At 41.1% G+C, this 19,052-nt stretch overlaps 1 protein-coding gene across 2 annotated transcripts in view; it reads right to left on the bottom strand.

The window, feature by feature from the left end:
- The window catches only part of LOC116336354 (collagen alpha-1(XXIV) chain), an 85,975-nt gene extending 69,680 nt beyond the window's left edge, over positions 1–16,295 (bottom strand). The window contains exons 1-3 of one of the 2 annotated variants that reach the window (XM_039600987.1): positions 15,766–16,295; positions 8,484–8,554; positions 860–2,238 (exon numbers count right to left, since the gene is read on the bottom strand). In XM_039600987.1, the coding sequence (XP_039456921.1) occupies positions 860–2,238; positions 8,484–8,554; positions 15,766–15,818 (1,503 nt within the window). In that variant the 5' untranslated portion in view covers positions 15,819–16,295. The remainder of the gene's footprint in view (positions 1–859; positions 2,239–8,483; positions 8,555–15,765) is intronic. The other variant, XM_031760211.2, reaches the window with a different exon arrangement.
- Positions 16,296–19,052: the final 2,757 nt, after the last annotated feature.

The raw sequence follows: 19,052 nt of genomic DNA, 5'->3' as shown, positions 1-19,052 counted from the left end.
AGAAAAGAGCTTGTCCATAATAGGACACTGGAAGCACATCTCAAGTCATGAGACAATGTTAACCATGTTAGAAGATTCTCATCCATTCCCTTGGGTACAAGAATCATAACATTTGGTTAATGTTTGGTCTCCTGGAAGGAAACAAGGGTAGGAGAGCGAGAACATGATATGGACAAAATAAGTTTCCCTCAAAACATAATTGAGAATGAAGTATAGCAGCATAGGAGTGTCCTTTTGACAGAATACTGCAGTACAGCTCAATCAGGCTCTGGGACATGTAGATAAATTGAAACAACGACCCTGGATAACATGTATCTCTCCCCACAGGTCTGCAGCCACTTTATAAGAAGGCAAGATGAATCCAAGCATTCTGCATCATTATACACTCACACAGGTTTATACCGAGCACCAAGAATGCCTAACACATCTCACACATGGAAACATAAGCCACACGCATGAACTACAAGTGTGTCCAGAGCCAAAGTTCTCCTGATAGCTAGCTTACATCATTGCCTGGATCAAGTGCGTTTTTTTTTCTCTTTTCTTTTTTTTTTAAATCCCAGGGTATAGCTCCAGCCTTCCAAAGATTTATCCTCTGACATAAGAGCAAAAATACCTAGCAGTACTTAACAACTTGTAGATACAGGAAAAAAAGCACACTGCTTGGACATGCCATCACCTTTAAATCACTACATTTCACAGCCAAAACATTTTGCATGTCTCCTGAGTGTAATCAAGCCACATTGTGGCTCACTCTGAGTTTTACTCTAAAATATACATAGCAATGCACTGGTTTGCACATCAGTGCTCTTTATGGGCACTAATTCTCTGCTTGTCAATCATAAATTCAGTCACTTACCGGAGGACCCGGCTCTCCTTTGGGGCCACGTAAACCATCTTGGTAGTCATAGAAGAACTCTGGCTCCTCGTATCCATAATCGTACTCTCCCATGTCTACGTCATCATAGCTGCCATCCAAATCATGCTGCTCTGAGGTGTCCACCTGATTCTCCCTGTACAAAGTAGTGCTGTTGGCTCTCAGATGAGTCTCTGGGAAATGATGGGTTGTGGAGCCAGAGTCCCTAGAGCTTGTGATGGAGTTGTTCCTGAGTTCTTCCTTTAGTTGGCTCTGTCTGACCAGGGAAACAACACCTGTAGTGGCATCCGGACTTGGCTGTTTTCTGGAATTTCTCTCTTCTTCTGTGCTGTTTTCAGAGTGTTCCGTGTCCCCCTGGGGCCTAGTGTCTTTAGCCAACACATTTTTGGTAGTGGTGGTTGTTGTGCTATAGGCAAGACCCAGAGCTGCTTGACTACTTGGCGTAGTTACGGTGGGGCTATAAAGCTGGAGTGATGATGTGGCAGAGTGGGATAATGGTTCCAATGTGGAAATGTTTTCTTGGTCCCCCAGATGACGTCGTATTGGTGCGCTCAGAGTTGAATGTTGCGTGACCAAACGATCTGGGGATAGTTTAATGGCTGCTGTGGATCTGACGGGTGTATTTTGAGTAGCTGCTACTCCAAGAAGAGACTTTGTCAAATGGCTAGAAGGGGGGTCATTCACCACAATATCCGAATCAGAATGTGGGAAATGTAATCGGTAAGTGTCGGCCAGCCGGCACTGTTTTTTAAGATATTTGCAGTAGTGCGCGGCAGCTTGAGCTGAGGGATAGATATCCAGTTGGCAGACTCGACCACTAAATGGTGCCGCCTTGGAGTTCATCCTTCCCAGAGTGAAGACACCCCCAGATTGCCCCAGTGTTTGAGATCTCCCCAGGGTTTGCTCCCACTGCTGCACCCCTCCACAATTTGCATAGAAGGACACTGAACGTGCACGAACCCCAACAGCAAAAGGGTGCAGGCGCCCATCCTGCCAATTGTAGTTGAAGTAGATGGAGGCTTTCTCTGCAGTATAAACCACCACTCTGCGTGGCAGCAACTGAATGCCAAAACGCAACCGGTCCATCCCGTCCTTGATACTAAAAAGAAATGCATTGTTTGCTCGCCAGGAGCTTAGGCTAACTATAACGGAGAACTCTTCGCCAAACTCTGAAGGGAATAGATTGGGCACTGGAGCCTCATAGAGGGAGTTTGAGTCGAGCAACGCCCCATATCCAGAAAAGGGGCCATCGAAAGGTGAGGGAACATTTGCATAAGTGGGAGGCTGTGAGCTTGTCCTTTCGTAGGGATCGTCTGTGCGGCTTTGAGTTGTAAGCCCCAATCGATAAAGGATATCCACTCCTAAAGGACAGAAACAAACATTTATAAGATTAATATGCTGAGGGTGAATTGCACAATTTTATGAAAATGTACAAATCACAAAAATGTTTCAAAACAGTTTTAATACATTAAATTGCATTTCAATCAAAGAAGGCGGTCCAACACCAGGTTACATTGACGTTTAAACTTAAATTCCTGATAAAAATCTTCTTTATTTCAAGAATTAAAACTCAAAAAAAACCTACTGAGAATATATCTCTGATACAAGAAGAGTGGGGAATTAACTTATCCAACAGGTACTAAAAGGCTGCATTTTTACTAGCATCAAACTATTTTATCGGTAGGACATTTGATCGGCATTTACAGTGCTTAAAAAAAAATGTATTGGAGCATGTGTCATGTGACGGTAATAAAAAACTGAATTCACATTTTTATACCCAAATTTTAGCCAGCAGTCTGGACTTAATTGAGCATAACATTCAACCGCTAAAGCTAATTTTTCCGTTCTGGAATACAACTTAATAACTTTCTTTTGGCATCTTGATGAAAAAGTAACAGTTTGCTTTTGTGCTTTTTTCAGTTTTTTTGTAAAACTGTAAATTCGGAAGTTCATGGATAACAACAATTAAAGCATTAAAAACATAATTTCAAGCTTGCAGTAGACAAACCATTACATAAAAACAAAAAACTTTTAATATAGGGCAGCTGTGGCATAACCCTTAAATTGGATGGTGGGCTAAAAGTAAAGAAGAAACGGGATGATGAGTCTTTAACCACATTATCAGTGCTGATTTTGTGTAATCTGACCACCAGAGGGCACTCTGCAATGTCCCTGCTGGTAGCTGATCTGAGCAGAATTGGGCAGAGCCTGCACGAATAAAAATTAACTTAACAAAGTTAATAAAACCTTTTTATGCTTTGTGTGTCATGAAAAAAAGGGAAAAAAGATGCTATTGGCCAGTATATCGAAAAATCAGATTTATTATATCATCAATTATCGGTATCAGTTTGAAGACCTATATCAGTCAGCCTCTTTTTTTATATTATTCCTTTCAAAACTATTTAAGAGTGCAAACCTTGATAGTTCACTCTTTTAATAATATTGAGAAAAATATTTGCATTCGCATTTACAGATTCACAAATATAAATGAAATGCTGAAAATCTTCTATAGATGCCTAAACATGTTGCTCATGGACAAAAGATTTTAATTCGATGGCATTAAATATAAAATAATTACAAAACAGTTATTTTTTGACCAAATAATCAGGCTAAAACACAAGAGAGACACAAGTTAACGACTGCAGCAGTGGCATACAAACGCATCAGGGGTGAAAAGAAGCGACTGGAGAAGAAGTGCTTGTCACATCATTGGAAGTGTCCCAGCATCCGGAGCCTGCAGCAGCGTAACTAACAGATGCTTTTGGGGTCATTTGATCCAGCCCTAACTAGAGATACTGCCTGTACTGAACCCAAACTGGGACCGGACAAGAGTTATTGTCTTTTTGAAGTTAAATGACTAAGAAAAGTTAGTGAGCCATTAGGGCCATATAACAATGTCAGCATGGTGCTGATGATCCAAACCATGTTTTTCAAGCAACAGAAAAGCAGCTGTAGCCCAGATGAGAAGCAGGGGCAAGATAAGCATGTAACATTTAAAAAGAATACAGGAAACTCCTCCATATAGCCTTTTGGAACCGATCTGTCAGGCAAACAGGCAAACAGAGCACATTCTGTCGAGCATTGCATTCAAGGAAAAGAGCAAACTGGCGATCATGTATGTCAGTACATGATTGTGATTAAAGGATGCTGCACACATATTGTAACTATAAATATCGACTGAATTACAAATTATGGCCTCACTTATTTGTCTACATGCCTGAGAAAGCATGGAGGTATCTGTTAGTGCACTGTCAGACAAAGACAGCAGCCACACAGAAGCGTTTGTTCAGTGTTTAGATCTCAGCAGCAGTTTGATAAACTACGTTCCACTGAAGAAACGCCTCCACCGTATTTGGGAATACCAGCTCGATAGATGGGTCAGTTAATTTAGTATTACTGTGAGTGGAAACAAAAAACGAACTAAACCAGTGTCCACATATTATAGTATTGTCTTCTTAAAGAAAAACCTTTCTACTGAATACATTTACACCTAATGTTATCCTAAAGTGTTCCACAAAGTGTTTCAGACTTTTTTTAGTCTGACAAAGACAACTGAAGAGTGGGATCTGTGCTTGCTGCGACTCGGCATATAGAAAAGGCATCAGAATCAATTTCCTGAGAGAAAAAGTGGGATCAGTACATGCCTGGAGACACAGACATAAAGTGCATGCTTCAGAACATTCTGTATACCCTTAATAACTCTATGCTCTATACTCTTGGTTTAGTCAAATCCTTAGACTTCGGAAAGAGTTAGAAAAATACGAAAATCCTGAACTGAGCATTTCACCTCTAGAGGTGTGAATATGTAGATGTGGGGAAATAATAATTTTTTAATGTTTGAACTTTATCCATAATGTTGCAGTCAGGTTTAAAAAGAAGTGCACACTCTTTCATAACTAAGGTTTAAGATATAATACAAATCTGATAGTACTTAGCAGGTATTGGAAAAGCAATAAAATATGATATATTACACCACGTTATTATTATTCATGTAACAAAAACTAAGCCAACATGCTGAAACAGTGTGTAAAAAACTAAGTACGCTGCTTCCATAGAAACTGAGAGGGTTAGTAGCAGCCAGGCGCCGCTAATCAGATGCACTTGATGATCTGATCAGCAACAAGTGTGAGCACCTCTGTAAAAAGCAGATGTTTTGGCACTTTGTAGGTTTTTAGCATTCAGGTGCGTTAACACATTGCCAAGGTGGAAAGACATCAGAAATGATCTTAAATGAGCAATAGTCAGTGCACCAGTTTAGCTAACTGCGTGAGCATCCACATGCTGCATGGCCAGAAAGCAGCGGGTTTGAGTGACCGTGGCCCTTTGCCGCATGTCTTATCCTCTCTCTCTTACTGAGTTCATCTGTACTTATTATCCAACAGAGGCAAAAAGCCAAACATTTAAATAAATATATATCAGTAATTGTTGCTGGACATCATTATGGGAAGGGTCTTGAGGTAATTTTCAAACAAATGTGTGGATTCACAAGTGAAGAACTTGTGAATACATCTTCCCAGGAGTGGATAAATACTCCTGGAGGTCAGTCTGTGCAATGCACAGAGAAACTTCATAGACCTCGGTTAGTGTGTTAAATTTTACAGTTTATGACAATACAATTAGAAAAAGACTGAAGATATATGGCTCACTTGGAGTGGTTTCAAGGAGGAAATGTCTTCTCGTTAAAAAGAACATGGCACCAAAGTTTCATCTGAACAAACCACAAGACTTCTGGACCAATGTCTTTTGGCCTTAACGCACAGTACCACATTTGGTGTGAACCAAACACAGCATACCAGCACGAACTTGTGTAAGGCTGATGATTTGGGCTTAATTTACCAAAACAAAACAAGAACGTTCAGGAACCTCAATTTCCCTGAAGTTCTTGTGTTTTCTTTTAGTCAACCATGAACTCTAGAGCCAAGTGCAGGCCAACTGCCTAACAACCCAATATTGCCTCACACTAGGTCGTGCAACAGAATAATGATCCCAGGCAGAGCAACAAACCTACTACAGAATGGCTGAAAAAGAAAAAAATCAATGTTGTGATGGGACCATAAAAGAGCCGATGTTTATATAAACAAGGAACTGAAGCAACATTGTAAACAAGGTTGGGCCAACGTTCCTCCACACTGATATGAGAGGCTGAGCTCCTGAATCACAGGGTGCACTTAATTTTTAATTTTGTTTCATATAACATGTGTTGTCGTTTATCTCAGCTTGTATTTACCTCATTCTAAGACCATTTCTGTCATACTGTTTAGGTGCCAGAGCAGAGGTAAAGAAAAGAAGACCATAGAGATAAAGACAGAAGAAAGGTTTTTGCCCTGGATGTGCTTTCACAGCATTTTTAGTCATGCAGCTCTGATAGGAGGAGTATCTGTCTGCAGATGATCCGAGCGCTCACTGTGATGTCCTCGACATTCACTGCCTGAGGTAACGTCAGACGAGATCCCAATTAATCTGTCTCATACGTTAAGACAGGGTGCTCTTGCGCTGTCTGTTCATTCCTCCTCCCCTCATTATGATGGATTGATTCTACTTGGAGCGGGCTATCACGTATCACCCGTGATACGTGGGGACATGGCGTTGCATGATGGAATAAGGGGAGGGACACTGCAAGAGGCAGTAGACAAGGCACATAAATAGTCTATGTGAGGACTCATCATGAGGTCAGTCTTGGATAAGTGCGCCTAGACAATACTGCAATAGTGGAACAGACACCAGGATATGACATATTTTTATATTATTGCTATATTGCCTAATTCAAAAAGGATTTACTCTTTCAAGAAACTCAGACTCTGGGTGAGAGATGGGATTATAGTTAAAAGATCCCAAATCAATGTAGATCCACTGATAGAGCAGAGCCCAGCAAAAACAACAACTCTATCTATGATCACCTTTTAACTTCAGCTCTTCTCACCTTCAGTTCTTCTCATCATTGTTGCTCTGTCTAAAAATAAAGATGAATATCACTTTGCCCCCAACACCTGACCAGGTGAGGCACAGCTGCCAAAACATGCCAAGCTAAGATTTCCTCTTCCCATTGTATGTGCATTTCTGCCATGTACTTTACATTATGGGTGTATTTAGTATTTTCATTGATGGACCATAGAGATGCGAGCGCTAATAGTCAGAAATGTAGCAGGAGGGGAAAAACAGAGAGGGAGGGAACAAAGGTACAGTGGTTATTTATGCTGCTTTTAAATGCATGCCGTGGCCCTGAGAGCAAGAGCAGGCATGTTAAGGAAGAAGGTTAAAAGTGATCAGAAGAGCAGCTAAAGAGGAATTCCTGTATGCACTCGCTCTTCCTATATGTACTGTATTTGCTCCAGCATAAAAGCAGAAATAAGGTGTGATGTGGTTGAGCTGTATTATGAACAAGGCATCATAAACATTAGAGGAGTTCTGTAGGAATCGTAGCACTCTGAAGGATCCCAGTTAACGAGTTCTTTAGGAACCCTAAAGAGTTTGTGGCATCAGCTGATGTAATTATCAGAAGCATTACAAGAATGAATAGTTTGATCTGCATTTAAGCCACTTCCAGTGGTTTCATTTCATCTTGGCTTCTGACTTTTCCAGGAAAGATATGCTTAAAGTGTAAATGTAAAGATACGCTACTTAAAAAAGCGTGTAATCCTAGTCTGTTTCTTTTCATTTAAAAATATTTTAATAGGAGAACGGTGACGCCAAAGTTTCCATATGTATATATCAGTTATCATATATGGGTTTGTATATGGCTCATTTGTTGACGTTACTTAAATCTTTCTGAGTAACAGTTCAATTCAAATTGATTTTATTTATATAGCACTAATTCATCACAACTGTCGCCTCAAGGCTACAGGAAGAAAAACCTTTTTTCTTAACAATCGAGTGTCAGTTTATTTCCTGTTTCTGTCATTCTGTCTCGCCTCTGTTCTTTAGCATTTTGATCCTATCTCTGCACTTGCTGCTGGACATCTTTTTTAACTATTACTGTGCAAGCCATAAAAAGATTCAACAACTCTTTATCCTGCCAGTTGCGATCAGGAACTGGGGCTGCTGCACTGAATGGGGGCCTCCAGCAATGTCAAATGACTAGAGAGTGCTCATCACTGCTGATTCTGTGTCTTGCCTACACTGAAATAAAAGTTTATATTTGAGTTGTTGTGTTTTGTTTTGTACTTAATGACTTTAATCTCACAATGCAATATGTAGCATGCCGTACCAATAGGATTACAGTGTTCTCCCAAGAATTAAAATCTCCACATCATATAACATGGAACTTATTTCAAACCTCAGTCAGGAGGTTTTTATGTCAGGTAACATGAGGCTAATGTTAAAACAGAGCCATGAATGCAATAAATAGCAGACACCACACTCGCTTAATGTGAATAACCTGGTTCACACCTGATCGGCTTCAATAGGGCCCCAGCAAGAGTTACATAGCATCACTTTTCTGTTATTCATTTGAGTGGGGTACAGACAGGAGCTTTTATACTGTGTATATGACAAATGTCAGTGAGCCACATGTCCCAGTGACAAAGAGGGAAAAAAGCCATCTAATGAAATGCTTTCATATAAAAGAAAATGCTGACTTTTAGTTATGCATAAGTGTTCTGTTGCTTACCTTGAGCTAGGTAATCTTCTTCTCCAGAGGGTGCTGCTGAGCATACTGACAGGAGCAGGAGAAAGTTCCACCTAGAAGGACAAAACAAAGATCAGTTTGATGACTAGTTGTTGGGTTTGTCCCTCTGACACTTTTTAAACATACAGTCACATCTTTATTTAATAAAGATACACTAACTGACGCTAACAGCTGAGCATGGCCATTTGTAATTAGCATGGCTGCGATATAAAGTTTAAAAAAGCTTATAGTTAAGGTGATCAGGTGACCCTGAACTCTCCTTTAGGTATGCTGCAATAGGCCTAGGCTACTGGGGACTTCCCACCATGCACTGAGTGTTTCTTCCTAATTCACCTCTCTGTGTTTATACAGCACTTTGCATTTAATCATCAGTTATTATTCATCTCTGACTCTCTTCCACAGTGTGTCTTCTGTCTTGTCTTCATCCATTCACCTCCAACTGGTCACAGCAGATCGACACCTCTCCCTGAGCCTGGTTCTGTCAGAGAGTTCTTCCTGTTAAAAGGGAGTTTTTCCTTCCCACTGTCACCAAGTGTTTGCTTATAGTGGGTCACCTAATTGCTGAGGTTTTCTCTGTATTATTACCTTACAAAATGAAGCACCTTAAGGTGAGTGTTGTTGTGATATGGTACTATATAACTAAAACTGAATTAAACTGAATACTATTATGTTGCAAGTGTCTTTAAAATTAAAATTATGCTAAAAGTACAAAAAGCAGTACTTTACTGAAGCAATATAGTCAATGCTCAGCTTCCAAACCACCCCAGTATGTGAGCTGCCACAGTTTAAGAAACACTTTACATAATCTGATACTGCTCGGTGAGTTCAAATAATAATTAATGCTATATAAATAATAAATAACATGCTTATGATCTAATCATCACTATAATAAAATGAGAGCTAAGGTTACATTTTAGTCATTTTGGTTATTAAAATAGTATCAGTTTTTGAGAAAGAAGAGAAGAAGGAGAGAGCAATGAGACAGCAAAAGTGCTACTGGAGAGGTAACAGACAGCCAGATAAGGAGAATTAAAATGAGCCCTTGTCAAGTAATTAGCTGATAAGGACTGCTTTTACATGAATTCTTTTGTTTACACTAAACAATCAAGAGATACATCAGATAAATGATTCATTCACAAGAAAAAATATTCATCCTCTCCTGTGGTAGCTGATACTGAGTAGATATCACAAGTCGAAACATGTAAAAATCAAAGCTGGAGCCCCTTAAAAGACAATGTGACTGCTCCGTTTCAAAAGCCGTTCCACTTTGACATTTTTATGCCTGAAGACGTAGTGAAAAGCGATGAAAAGAATATTTGAGCATCGTGTTTTATTGTTTCCAGACAATGATGGATTTGATCTCCAAGGCATATGGTTAATAACAATTTAATGCTTTTTATGGAAACATTGCCTCAGCAAAGCAAGGACCATAAAGAGGCAAATGCCCCGGCCAACATTTACACAGGAGTTGCTCCTCCCTTTTCATCTTTTTCAAGTTGGGTTTAAAGTTGGATGTCCTCTCCCAAAAACCTTACATATCCTGAAAAGCTACCAATACTAAAATATTTTCCATTTTATAACAGGCTTATGAAACAGTGAGTTATATATTAATCATACTGCATGTTGTCACTTTACTGCACAAGAGTCACATAACTCCACTCTTGACCCTCACTGACCCCCACCTCTAGGTGGCACTCCACACTAGACAGCTACAGAGGAAGGACAGCCGGTCCTCAGCGTCACTGTAAAACGTTCCTACCCAAAATTGTGCAAAAATATTGTGCAAATTAGGTATATTTGTTCACGTTAACTACAGATTGTCCAGTAATTTTTTTTCCACTAAAATGCAGATAGGGTGCATATACATTCATGTGTCTAGAAATGTCCAGAACTACAGATCAGGCAGTCGAACGTGTGTTACACGGTCTTACAATCTAAGGTCACATTTGCTAACACTGTCACCAGTAAAGCTGGAAAAAAAAGTATAAGAAGCAGCAGCTCAAAAAGAAGACTTCTGACTTCTCTTTTTTGAAAGGCATTTGACCTTGACCTTCTTTAAGTTTTCAAAGACATTTCACCTCTCACCCCAGAGGCTTCTTAAGTTCAGGACTGACTACAATGACCTGGATGACTGAGAACAGACACAGAAAAGAAGAAGCAGTAACTCCAGTTTTAGTGAAGGTTTGATTTAAAGGTAACGCAATCAAAATACTTCACAGCACATTATCATCAAGGTTTTCTGAAATACCCTCCTTCAGTCATTGATAAAAAAAAGAATCCAAATTAAATAAAGCTCCAGCACAACATCAGCGTTTGCTTATTTATCCCCTCATGAAGTCATATTCATTCAACTTAGTTTCACTTCACATTTTTCACCTGGTCGTCCCGCCTGCATTGGCCCTGCTCCTCACATTTTCAGAACCACTGATCTACAGTAAAGCTGGACATTCAAACCAAATCACATCAGCAGCCCTGAAAACAGTAACAGCTGCTTATACAACTTGAGGCAATTCTAGCAACTGGTGTCATATTTTTCTCTGACACTGACACAGCGTGGTGGCTGTACAAAGTACAAGAGACAGTAGTCCTGCTATTTTAATATGCAGGGCGCTATCAGTCAAAGGTTGCTGTCACACCTTAATCCTGCAGGGACTGACAGCCTCAAACAGCATGACAGGCGCCTTACAAACAAGTCTTTTTGGTAGCCTGTGAGTCACTTTCTGACAGAGAGCGCCCCAACCCCAACCCCCAGACGGGAAGCCATATTTGCCCTGCAGAACTGAGTAATAAAATATAATCGAAAGCAGAAAAGAGGGGGAAGATTAAACAGACAACAAGGGAAGAACGGAAAAGGAAAAGGCTGCCTTTAAGTAGAGACACTGTGAATGAGTGTGTCACCTGTTCCCCATCGAGAATGTGATGTGACATTCCACAGTTGGTAATGCAAACGTATTCCCAAAGTCGGAAAAAGTTACAAAAAAACGAGTTTGGGGGAGGACATATGAATACAGTCATTCATCTACTGTGAGAGGATTACAGTGACATTTATAAGGGCAACGAGTAGCTGGTTCTGTTTAGACATTGGCAGCTTTTAAAAGTAGACCAAAAATAGGGGGGAAAAAAACCAAATAAATCACTTAATGTTCCTTTTTAGAGTGTGTGGATCCATGTGACGCTGATTCAGACATTTTTTTGTCCTGCTGTCTGTCCCACAGTCTCTTGTTTGTGGCTATTTAAAGCATCTCTAAGGCTCTGTCACTGAGCACGTTCGGGCTATCGCTTCATCACATTTTTAGAAACAACTGGTGATCATTTCCCCACTTGCTGAACCTTGGTTTGGTGCTTTAACCTTCATTGTGACATGCAAACAGAATGGAAGGGATAGATCAGACTAATAAGAAAAACAGACAACATCCAATCTTTCATCAGAGGTGAATTCCCTTATATGTGACAGTACCGCTACGGCACGTTTCCCGTCCTAGCAGTTAATGGAAAGGACCCCTGAAAGCAAAACAAAGCTCCCCAAACAGTGCTCTGTTGACGAAGGGAAATACCACTATGTGGGGACTGGGTGTCATGTCAGGACTATAAATAATCACAACTTAAAGCTCCCCTCTGCAATGACTCATTCCAGCAGTACCAGATCTTTCCTTTCTCCCCTACAAAATTAGCTTGGATCCCTAACAATGGTTCATTCAACTGGGGAGAAGGCTGAGAGTCAAACGGAGAGGCAAAAAGCTCAATTACGCTTGGCAAATAGAAGCAAACCTATTACAGTTCTGTTTATAGTCTCATAAGGAATGGGAATATTTTTTTTTTCCTTTTTTTAATATTCATCATTAATGTCGGTCAGGAGGTGAGCAGCAGCGTTCACGGTTCATTGTTTACATGTCTAATTTACAAAATCAGTAAGTAACAGCAAAGCATGCAAAGCTGCTAATCTACACACACAGCTCTGAAATGAAACTTCTTGAGGATCTCCAAGAAATTGGAAGCACTAAAACTGCTGTTGAGCTGCGTTGGTGTGAAAACTCCAAAAGCTGCTGTGTTTGACTTCGCTTTGGGCAAAAAAGGTGCTCTGAGTAGGACAATCTAAACAAACCTGATGAGACTAACCCTGACTCACCCATCCCACTTTTCATAACCCCTGAAGTTCTTGGAAGTGCTCCACATACGAGTCATTATTCAGAAGATTGAGGTTTATAGAGCATGACCTTGGAGCGTTTACCTTACCTCTACTGTTATGTGACTTAGCTGAGCCCAGTCTAAAAATGCCATGGATGTCATAGCAGATATAACACATAAAATGACGCAGTGCCCAGAGGAGCTGTTAAGACCCAGCATTACCCAGCATGTTACAGTATAAACCAGTTGAAATGTTTCCAAATGAGTGCATCAGTTTCTTGCAAATCAGGTGTTCTGTTCCTGCATGTTTTGCTTCTCAATCTCAACAAAAACATTCCTGGACACCATGAAGTCACTGATCTACTGCCAAAGAGTGTTCCCGCTGGCCGGGTTACAGCTTCAGTACCTGTACCCTTATCATAATAACTTCACTATGGTATAACTAAGCGGGCTTGTTGTCCTCTCTCCAAATAGCCATCAGCAAAAATGATTAACAAATCAGCAGGTTTCCAGGATTCAACTGTCTAATAGTGGAGCGTTTGCAAAGGCTAGAAATGATAATGATTTCCTAAGTGTTCCAAGCCATCATGAATCTAAGTTGGCTCTTCTATAAGGAGCATGCCATGTCTCTCCTCTAATGAGCATGGCTAACATTTGTCAGCTCACTCCCGTGGTACTCGGAGTCAAGAGGTCACAGCAGACCAGTGTAAAGATTGACTGAGTTCATAAAACAGTGAGCAGACAAAGGCCCGTGAGTAAACTTCCACTGGCCTTTATTTATTTGCCCTTTCCCTGTTGCAGAGAGACCTTCAGATGTTAGGAGGGTTAAATACACTCACTCACACCGACAGGCCAAAATCCCTGCAGCCAGTGATTCGGGGAAGGTGAGTACACTGCAGCACGAAGGTGGAGAGGCTGTGATTTTAACGCAGAATAATTCAAAAAGGGTAACCTGAGCTGTGGGACGTGGAAGTCTTATTAAAAGCATTTATAGTGAGCTCTGCCAATCGCCCAGAGGAGCCAGGACATTGTTTTTGTAAAGACTTTCCTGTTCAGCTGTCCATCTGTCCATTTTCCTAACTTCTTGTGCTTGGTTTGGGGCTGGAGCACATCTAAGCTGACACTGGATGAGAGACAGCATACACCCTGCACAGGTTGCCCGTCTATCATAGGCTGTTAAGTTGTTCCTGTGTCTATAAGGGTTCATAAATTATCTAAGATTTGATCAACACAAATTAGAGTCTGCTTAGCTCCATTGCAGATAAACATAAGTAGCTGCTAAATACAATTAGATGGTGGGAACATCGGTATTGTTATTATTCAGTTATATTGAAAGCAAAGTTGTACTTATCCTATCATGCAGTCCATTACAATTTATATAGGAAGGCTTTTCTGTAGAAGCATTGCCCTACAATGTAATGCATCACAAAGTGTTTGTTCAATTTTACCCAGAATACATGGCAAAGAAAAGCTGTGGGCCGTATTAAAGCAATTATAATAATGAAATGTTAGGGTAGCCTCATAGGGAGCTACACAGTTTGCACTTTTTTGTACTGATAGTAAAACTTTAAAAGCACACGACAAGGGAAATATCCCTCATGCACTCAGATGCACAGTAAACATGTGGTACACCGAAAAACATAATAACTGTGTAAAATACAGAACAATTAACGTTTTCAAATGAAGGCATTTCACTTCATGTATGAATTCTTGCTGATGTTTTTCTGTATTTCTTAACAATGGACTGAAATTTTTACCGTTTGCAAAAATGTCCATAAACTTCTGTAAAAAGACAAAAAATATGCTGGCAGAAAAACCCTTTATATTCTCTGCTTTTTTTTCTTCTGCTTCAATGACCTGACAATAGCAAACTTCTGCTCACATTATCAACCATCTGGAGGTACCAACCTGTGCTGAAGAGTCGGCATGCACTCTCAGCCAGAGTGTATGTGAGTGGTTGTGTTTCTGCAGTGTTATAGTTCTAGCACTGGCAGCAATAGAGCAGCAATGCCTGCAACAGTGGGTGATTGTCTGGAGCTCAGGAGCCAGTTAACCACTGATGCATACACACTAACTCTGTCTGTGAATTCAAGGGAGGCCACATTTATCCCCGGTCACCTCAGTTTTCCCATAAAGCTCTCATTTTCACTCCCAAGGACAAAAAAAGGATCTCTTATAGGGTTTCAACTCCACTTTGTTTTACATCAAGCAACCACTATCAGCAGAGAACAACAGAATGGGTGGTGATCTCAGATTTTTGTTTTTAGATCATATCTCAAAGAGATTTAAAATAGAGTGCAGACAACTTGGATAGAAAATAATGCTTTTCCTGTGAAGTACTCTTTCTTTCAAGGAGTGCACATTTCTGATGTTCCACAGACCCCAGCTAAATGTAGCAGGAAAACAAGACCTGCATGCTAGATGTCAATAATGCACACTCCCATGAGGAATGTTTAGGGGTTAAGGGTGTTCATCTAAAGCCTGAACACGTTTACAGAGATGGACACATTTGCTGCTCTTGGGTCCTTGACATTTGCTTCTGTGCTTCTTCTAATTTGTCATTTGCAGAATAAGCATTATTACTTGCAAGACAGCCTCATTCATCCCCTTTCTCCATGGTTTACCGTTTATTCTCCAGCTTACCGGAGCTGTGTGAGTGGGTGCCAAATAAAAAGATGATATTGTAGCAGATCCTAGACCGCATGTTCACATGGTGGGATCAAAGCCAACTTCCAAAGCTAAAATGCATGGGTGTGTGGAAAAGTACAGGTATCAGATGGGGATGGTAAAGCTTAACAGCAGCGGTCTGTGCACATTTAGAGTGAAGCTAATATGGAGAACAAACAGGTCAAACGGATCGAGCTGAAGACATCCTAAAAAGAGAAAAACTACAGCAGAGCTCAGTCGTCTCGTCCTTAAACTTTCTAAAATACTGAATAGTTTGTGTCACGTTTTGGTGCCACAATCGTGCAGCTCAGCTGCTGAAACGTGTTTGGTCAACTGGCGCCCTGTCAGGGAAACACGCCAAAGAACCTGAACAGAAATAAGTCTCCCAGTTGCCATATCAAGCGAAAACCTGTTCCGGTCAGCGCATAGATAGTCTGACATCTGCATAGTACTTAACCAAATGACCACTTACGTTGCTGCCGCGGAAACGTGTCCACTCCTTGTCCGTTGAGCTCCTAAATGCATTTGTATGCATTTGTCCAGGCAGCAGAGATCTGGGTGAAAACAGAATCACACTCAAGGGGATACCTGCACATGGGCTAACCTTTGGTAAGAGCCAAAGGAAGCATAAAGCGGACGGAGATAACTGCCACCTCAGAGTTTCCTCATCGTAGCTGCTGCAGTCCTGAGGAGAGGTCTCTCCAAACTATTTCAAAACCAAAGCCTCAGATCCTTTGCGCTCTGCGGCGCGCAGTGATCAAACTATTTCTATCCAAAGTGGAGACGCGCAACAGTTGCATAGGGGGGAGAAAAGGACTTGCAGTGCAGCGAGTCGGTATGCACCAGTGTAAACTTGACTGCTCTCAGGGATACACAGGATTAGCACTCCACTTCTTCTTGGTCTCCAGCACAGCAGATTCAGTTCCATGCGTCTTTGCCTCCAGGCGGTGGCTTCTGCTATGTGCCTTGACTTGCACTGATGCGAGGGGAACCCGTACTCAGCCCATCACAACCCCATCCTACCAGCTGGTGGTGTTGGATTTCACCGGTTACTGACTCGTGACATCACGGACGGAGTTTTGGCTTGAGCCCTTCAGTCACTCTTTGAGTGGAGTTTGAGTGCTGCACTACCCTGCACGTTTTCAATATGTGTAGTTATAAAATGTTATAAAATGCACGTAAAAATCGTAAATCATAAACATACGTAAACCAACACAAAAAATAATGACGTAAAACAGAAAACATCAGATGGCATCAGTTCAAAATGTTATGCAATTACTTTACTTGACATATGACATGTAAGCTGATTTTTAAAAAGAGCTTAATTTTGAAGCGGTTCTTAATACTATCGCTAACACTTACATGGCAGAATAAGTGAGCTTGAGTTAGTTTTAAGTGCACTTGATGCACATTCACAAGGAAATCGTCACAGAGAATGGGATTATTATGGTCTGATCTCAGTCGCCTGTTTCTGAAGATACATCACACATCCAGCAATAAAAGTAGAAAGCCAGTATCAATGAAATAATGATCACAATACTACTAAAACAAATAGCATGCGGTATGTTAAATCCACTAATTTAATTTGAGTTAGTAACTTTTATCTTTTATACATTGACCATTAAACTGAAATTGGGCATTGGCTGGAAAAGTGAAAATATGCTGTAGCGTGCTCACAGTGTGCTGTACATATAAAAACTTGACTGCCTCGTGATTGTAGCACAGGATTAAGCAAAGGATGAAAAAAACGAATTTTGATGTAGTGAATAATGCACTCTAATAAAACAAAATGCTGTGATTCAGCGAGAGAGTTAGACTGTTAGATGTGAATGTGGTTTATGAGCTTAGGTAGCATGCCATATAGTCTGAGGGGTTTTGATTTTGCGTCTGCTCCTTCTCCCGAGATTTACACAAGCACAGATTTATTAGGTGTATAAACTCCAGCAGTGTTTATAATGAAACATTTGCTCCGGCACCAAAAAATGCTCCTTTGTTTCGTGGTTTCCCTGTCCTAACGCTGCACAGAGTTCTCCTTGAAAATGACACCCTTTCCTTATCTCAACCATCGATTTTTCCAAACAAATGAGCTCCAACTCACTTCCACCATTTCCCACTCAGACTAACCCAATAACCTTGAACAAGAAGAGCTCTGTCACGACCCCCTCCCCGCCACATGCCATGGCATCCTCCTCTAGATGTCTGCATCCTCAGATCAGCCTGGACCGGGATCGAGTCCATATGGTTTGCAGTTTAGGGGCCTGGGAGACACTGAGCTTTTCCTGCCTCTAATTCCAGGTGGAGAACACAGGGTTTTCTAACCTGAAGACAGTAAAACAGCAGTGACAGTGAGCAGTTAGAATGCCCAAACACGGAGCAAGGTAAGAGACGTCAAAGTGGCACGAAAACTCCAAGAGAGCCCACCAACCAGTACAAACGATGACTTTCATAAAGATTTTGTGATGCCTGTAAACAAGGTGTCTGAGGCCCTTTGTGCTGCGGGTGTGTGCCTGCAGCAGTGAGTCTACTCGCTGTCCCCCTTCTTTATCAAAGACAGTGTGAGGAGGAGGAAGCCCACATGGGATGGAGTCGCTCTCTCTGGCATTGCTATTCCTCAGCATTTTCGGGTAGCGATGCTCTATCCAGATGTTTCACTTCCTCTCAACTTCAAGAGAAAGGTTCAGAGGTGCTGCTTTTCCGAGAAGGTTATGAATCAACGTGGTGAAGAACTAAACTTCGTGATAATGTTGTAGCACAGGGCTGCTTGAGCTTGTTGACTGGCAGGAAAACGTTCAAACTCTGTCACGGGTTCTTAATAAAACCTTGATAAAATCACAGATTTAGAGCCTGCCTTGCTGTAAAAGCAGCAGTCCTTTAAAATCTTTTCTTATAATACCAGAATTATTTACCATAAAATATCTTCACTCACATGCAGAGGGCTTTGCAGCACACTTTTTAAGATGAATTTTCTTTTTTTTCCCCCCTTCACATGTGCAGATGTGCAGTAATCAATCCACTGTGTGCTGAGCACCAAAGCGTTAGGCCCAAATGAGTCAGATTCACACTCGCCTGTCTTTCTCCTGAGGAACGGGCAGATGCAGATGAGTGTACATGGAGACCCCCTGCCCCCACCCCCAAAACATGTGGTGTTACCCTCCTACAGTTTAATAACTTATCCAAGGAAATGACCAGTTAGTGTTTAGACCAGTGCTCTCAAACACTTTTCACTTTTTTCGAAGTGCACAAAAGGCCAGGCTGGATTGTCATCACAGCAGTGTGTGGTTACAGACAAAGTCCTTCAATATGATCAAGTATTAATGCACAGATTGCACGTGTCAATTCAAATGAACTCATTAAAAAAAGCACAGCTTTTCATGTTTTATTTAAAAAAAAACATTTTGCATATGCTGGCAGCGTGGTGTTTGGAGTCTTTTGGACGCAGCACTGTTGCTGGCCCCGCTCCCAGAAGCTGCATGGACTATTCCTACCTGCGTGCTCATGTCTCGTCAGTGATTTCATTTCCAGAACTTCCCATTGGAAGGCCAGGATCCAAATCACATATTCTGCTGCTCTGAGAGCGTATTGTCTTTAAGGATTGAACATTTTATAGTAACACACCAGCTTGTAAACGTGAGGAGCGTGAAAAACCTTCGACCTCGCGAGATTATAAGCCCAGAGTCAACCATGGGTGGTTAAAGAGGAAAAATAAGACGGCAAAATCTCTGTGGTTTGGTAGAGCATAGAGCAAAAACCTAAGCAGCC

Source organism: Oreochromis aureus, linkage group 17 (assembly GCF_013358895.1).
Source record: "Oreochromis aureus strain Israel breed Guangdong linkage group 17, ZZ_aureus, whole genome shotgun sequence".
NCBI lineage: Eukaryota > Metazoa > Chordata > Actinopteri > Cichliformes > Cichlidae > Oreochromis > Oreochromis aureus.
Note: the sequence above shows the minus strand (reverse complement) of the source record. Positions and strands in the feature narration are given on the sequence as shown.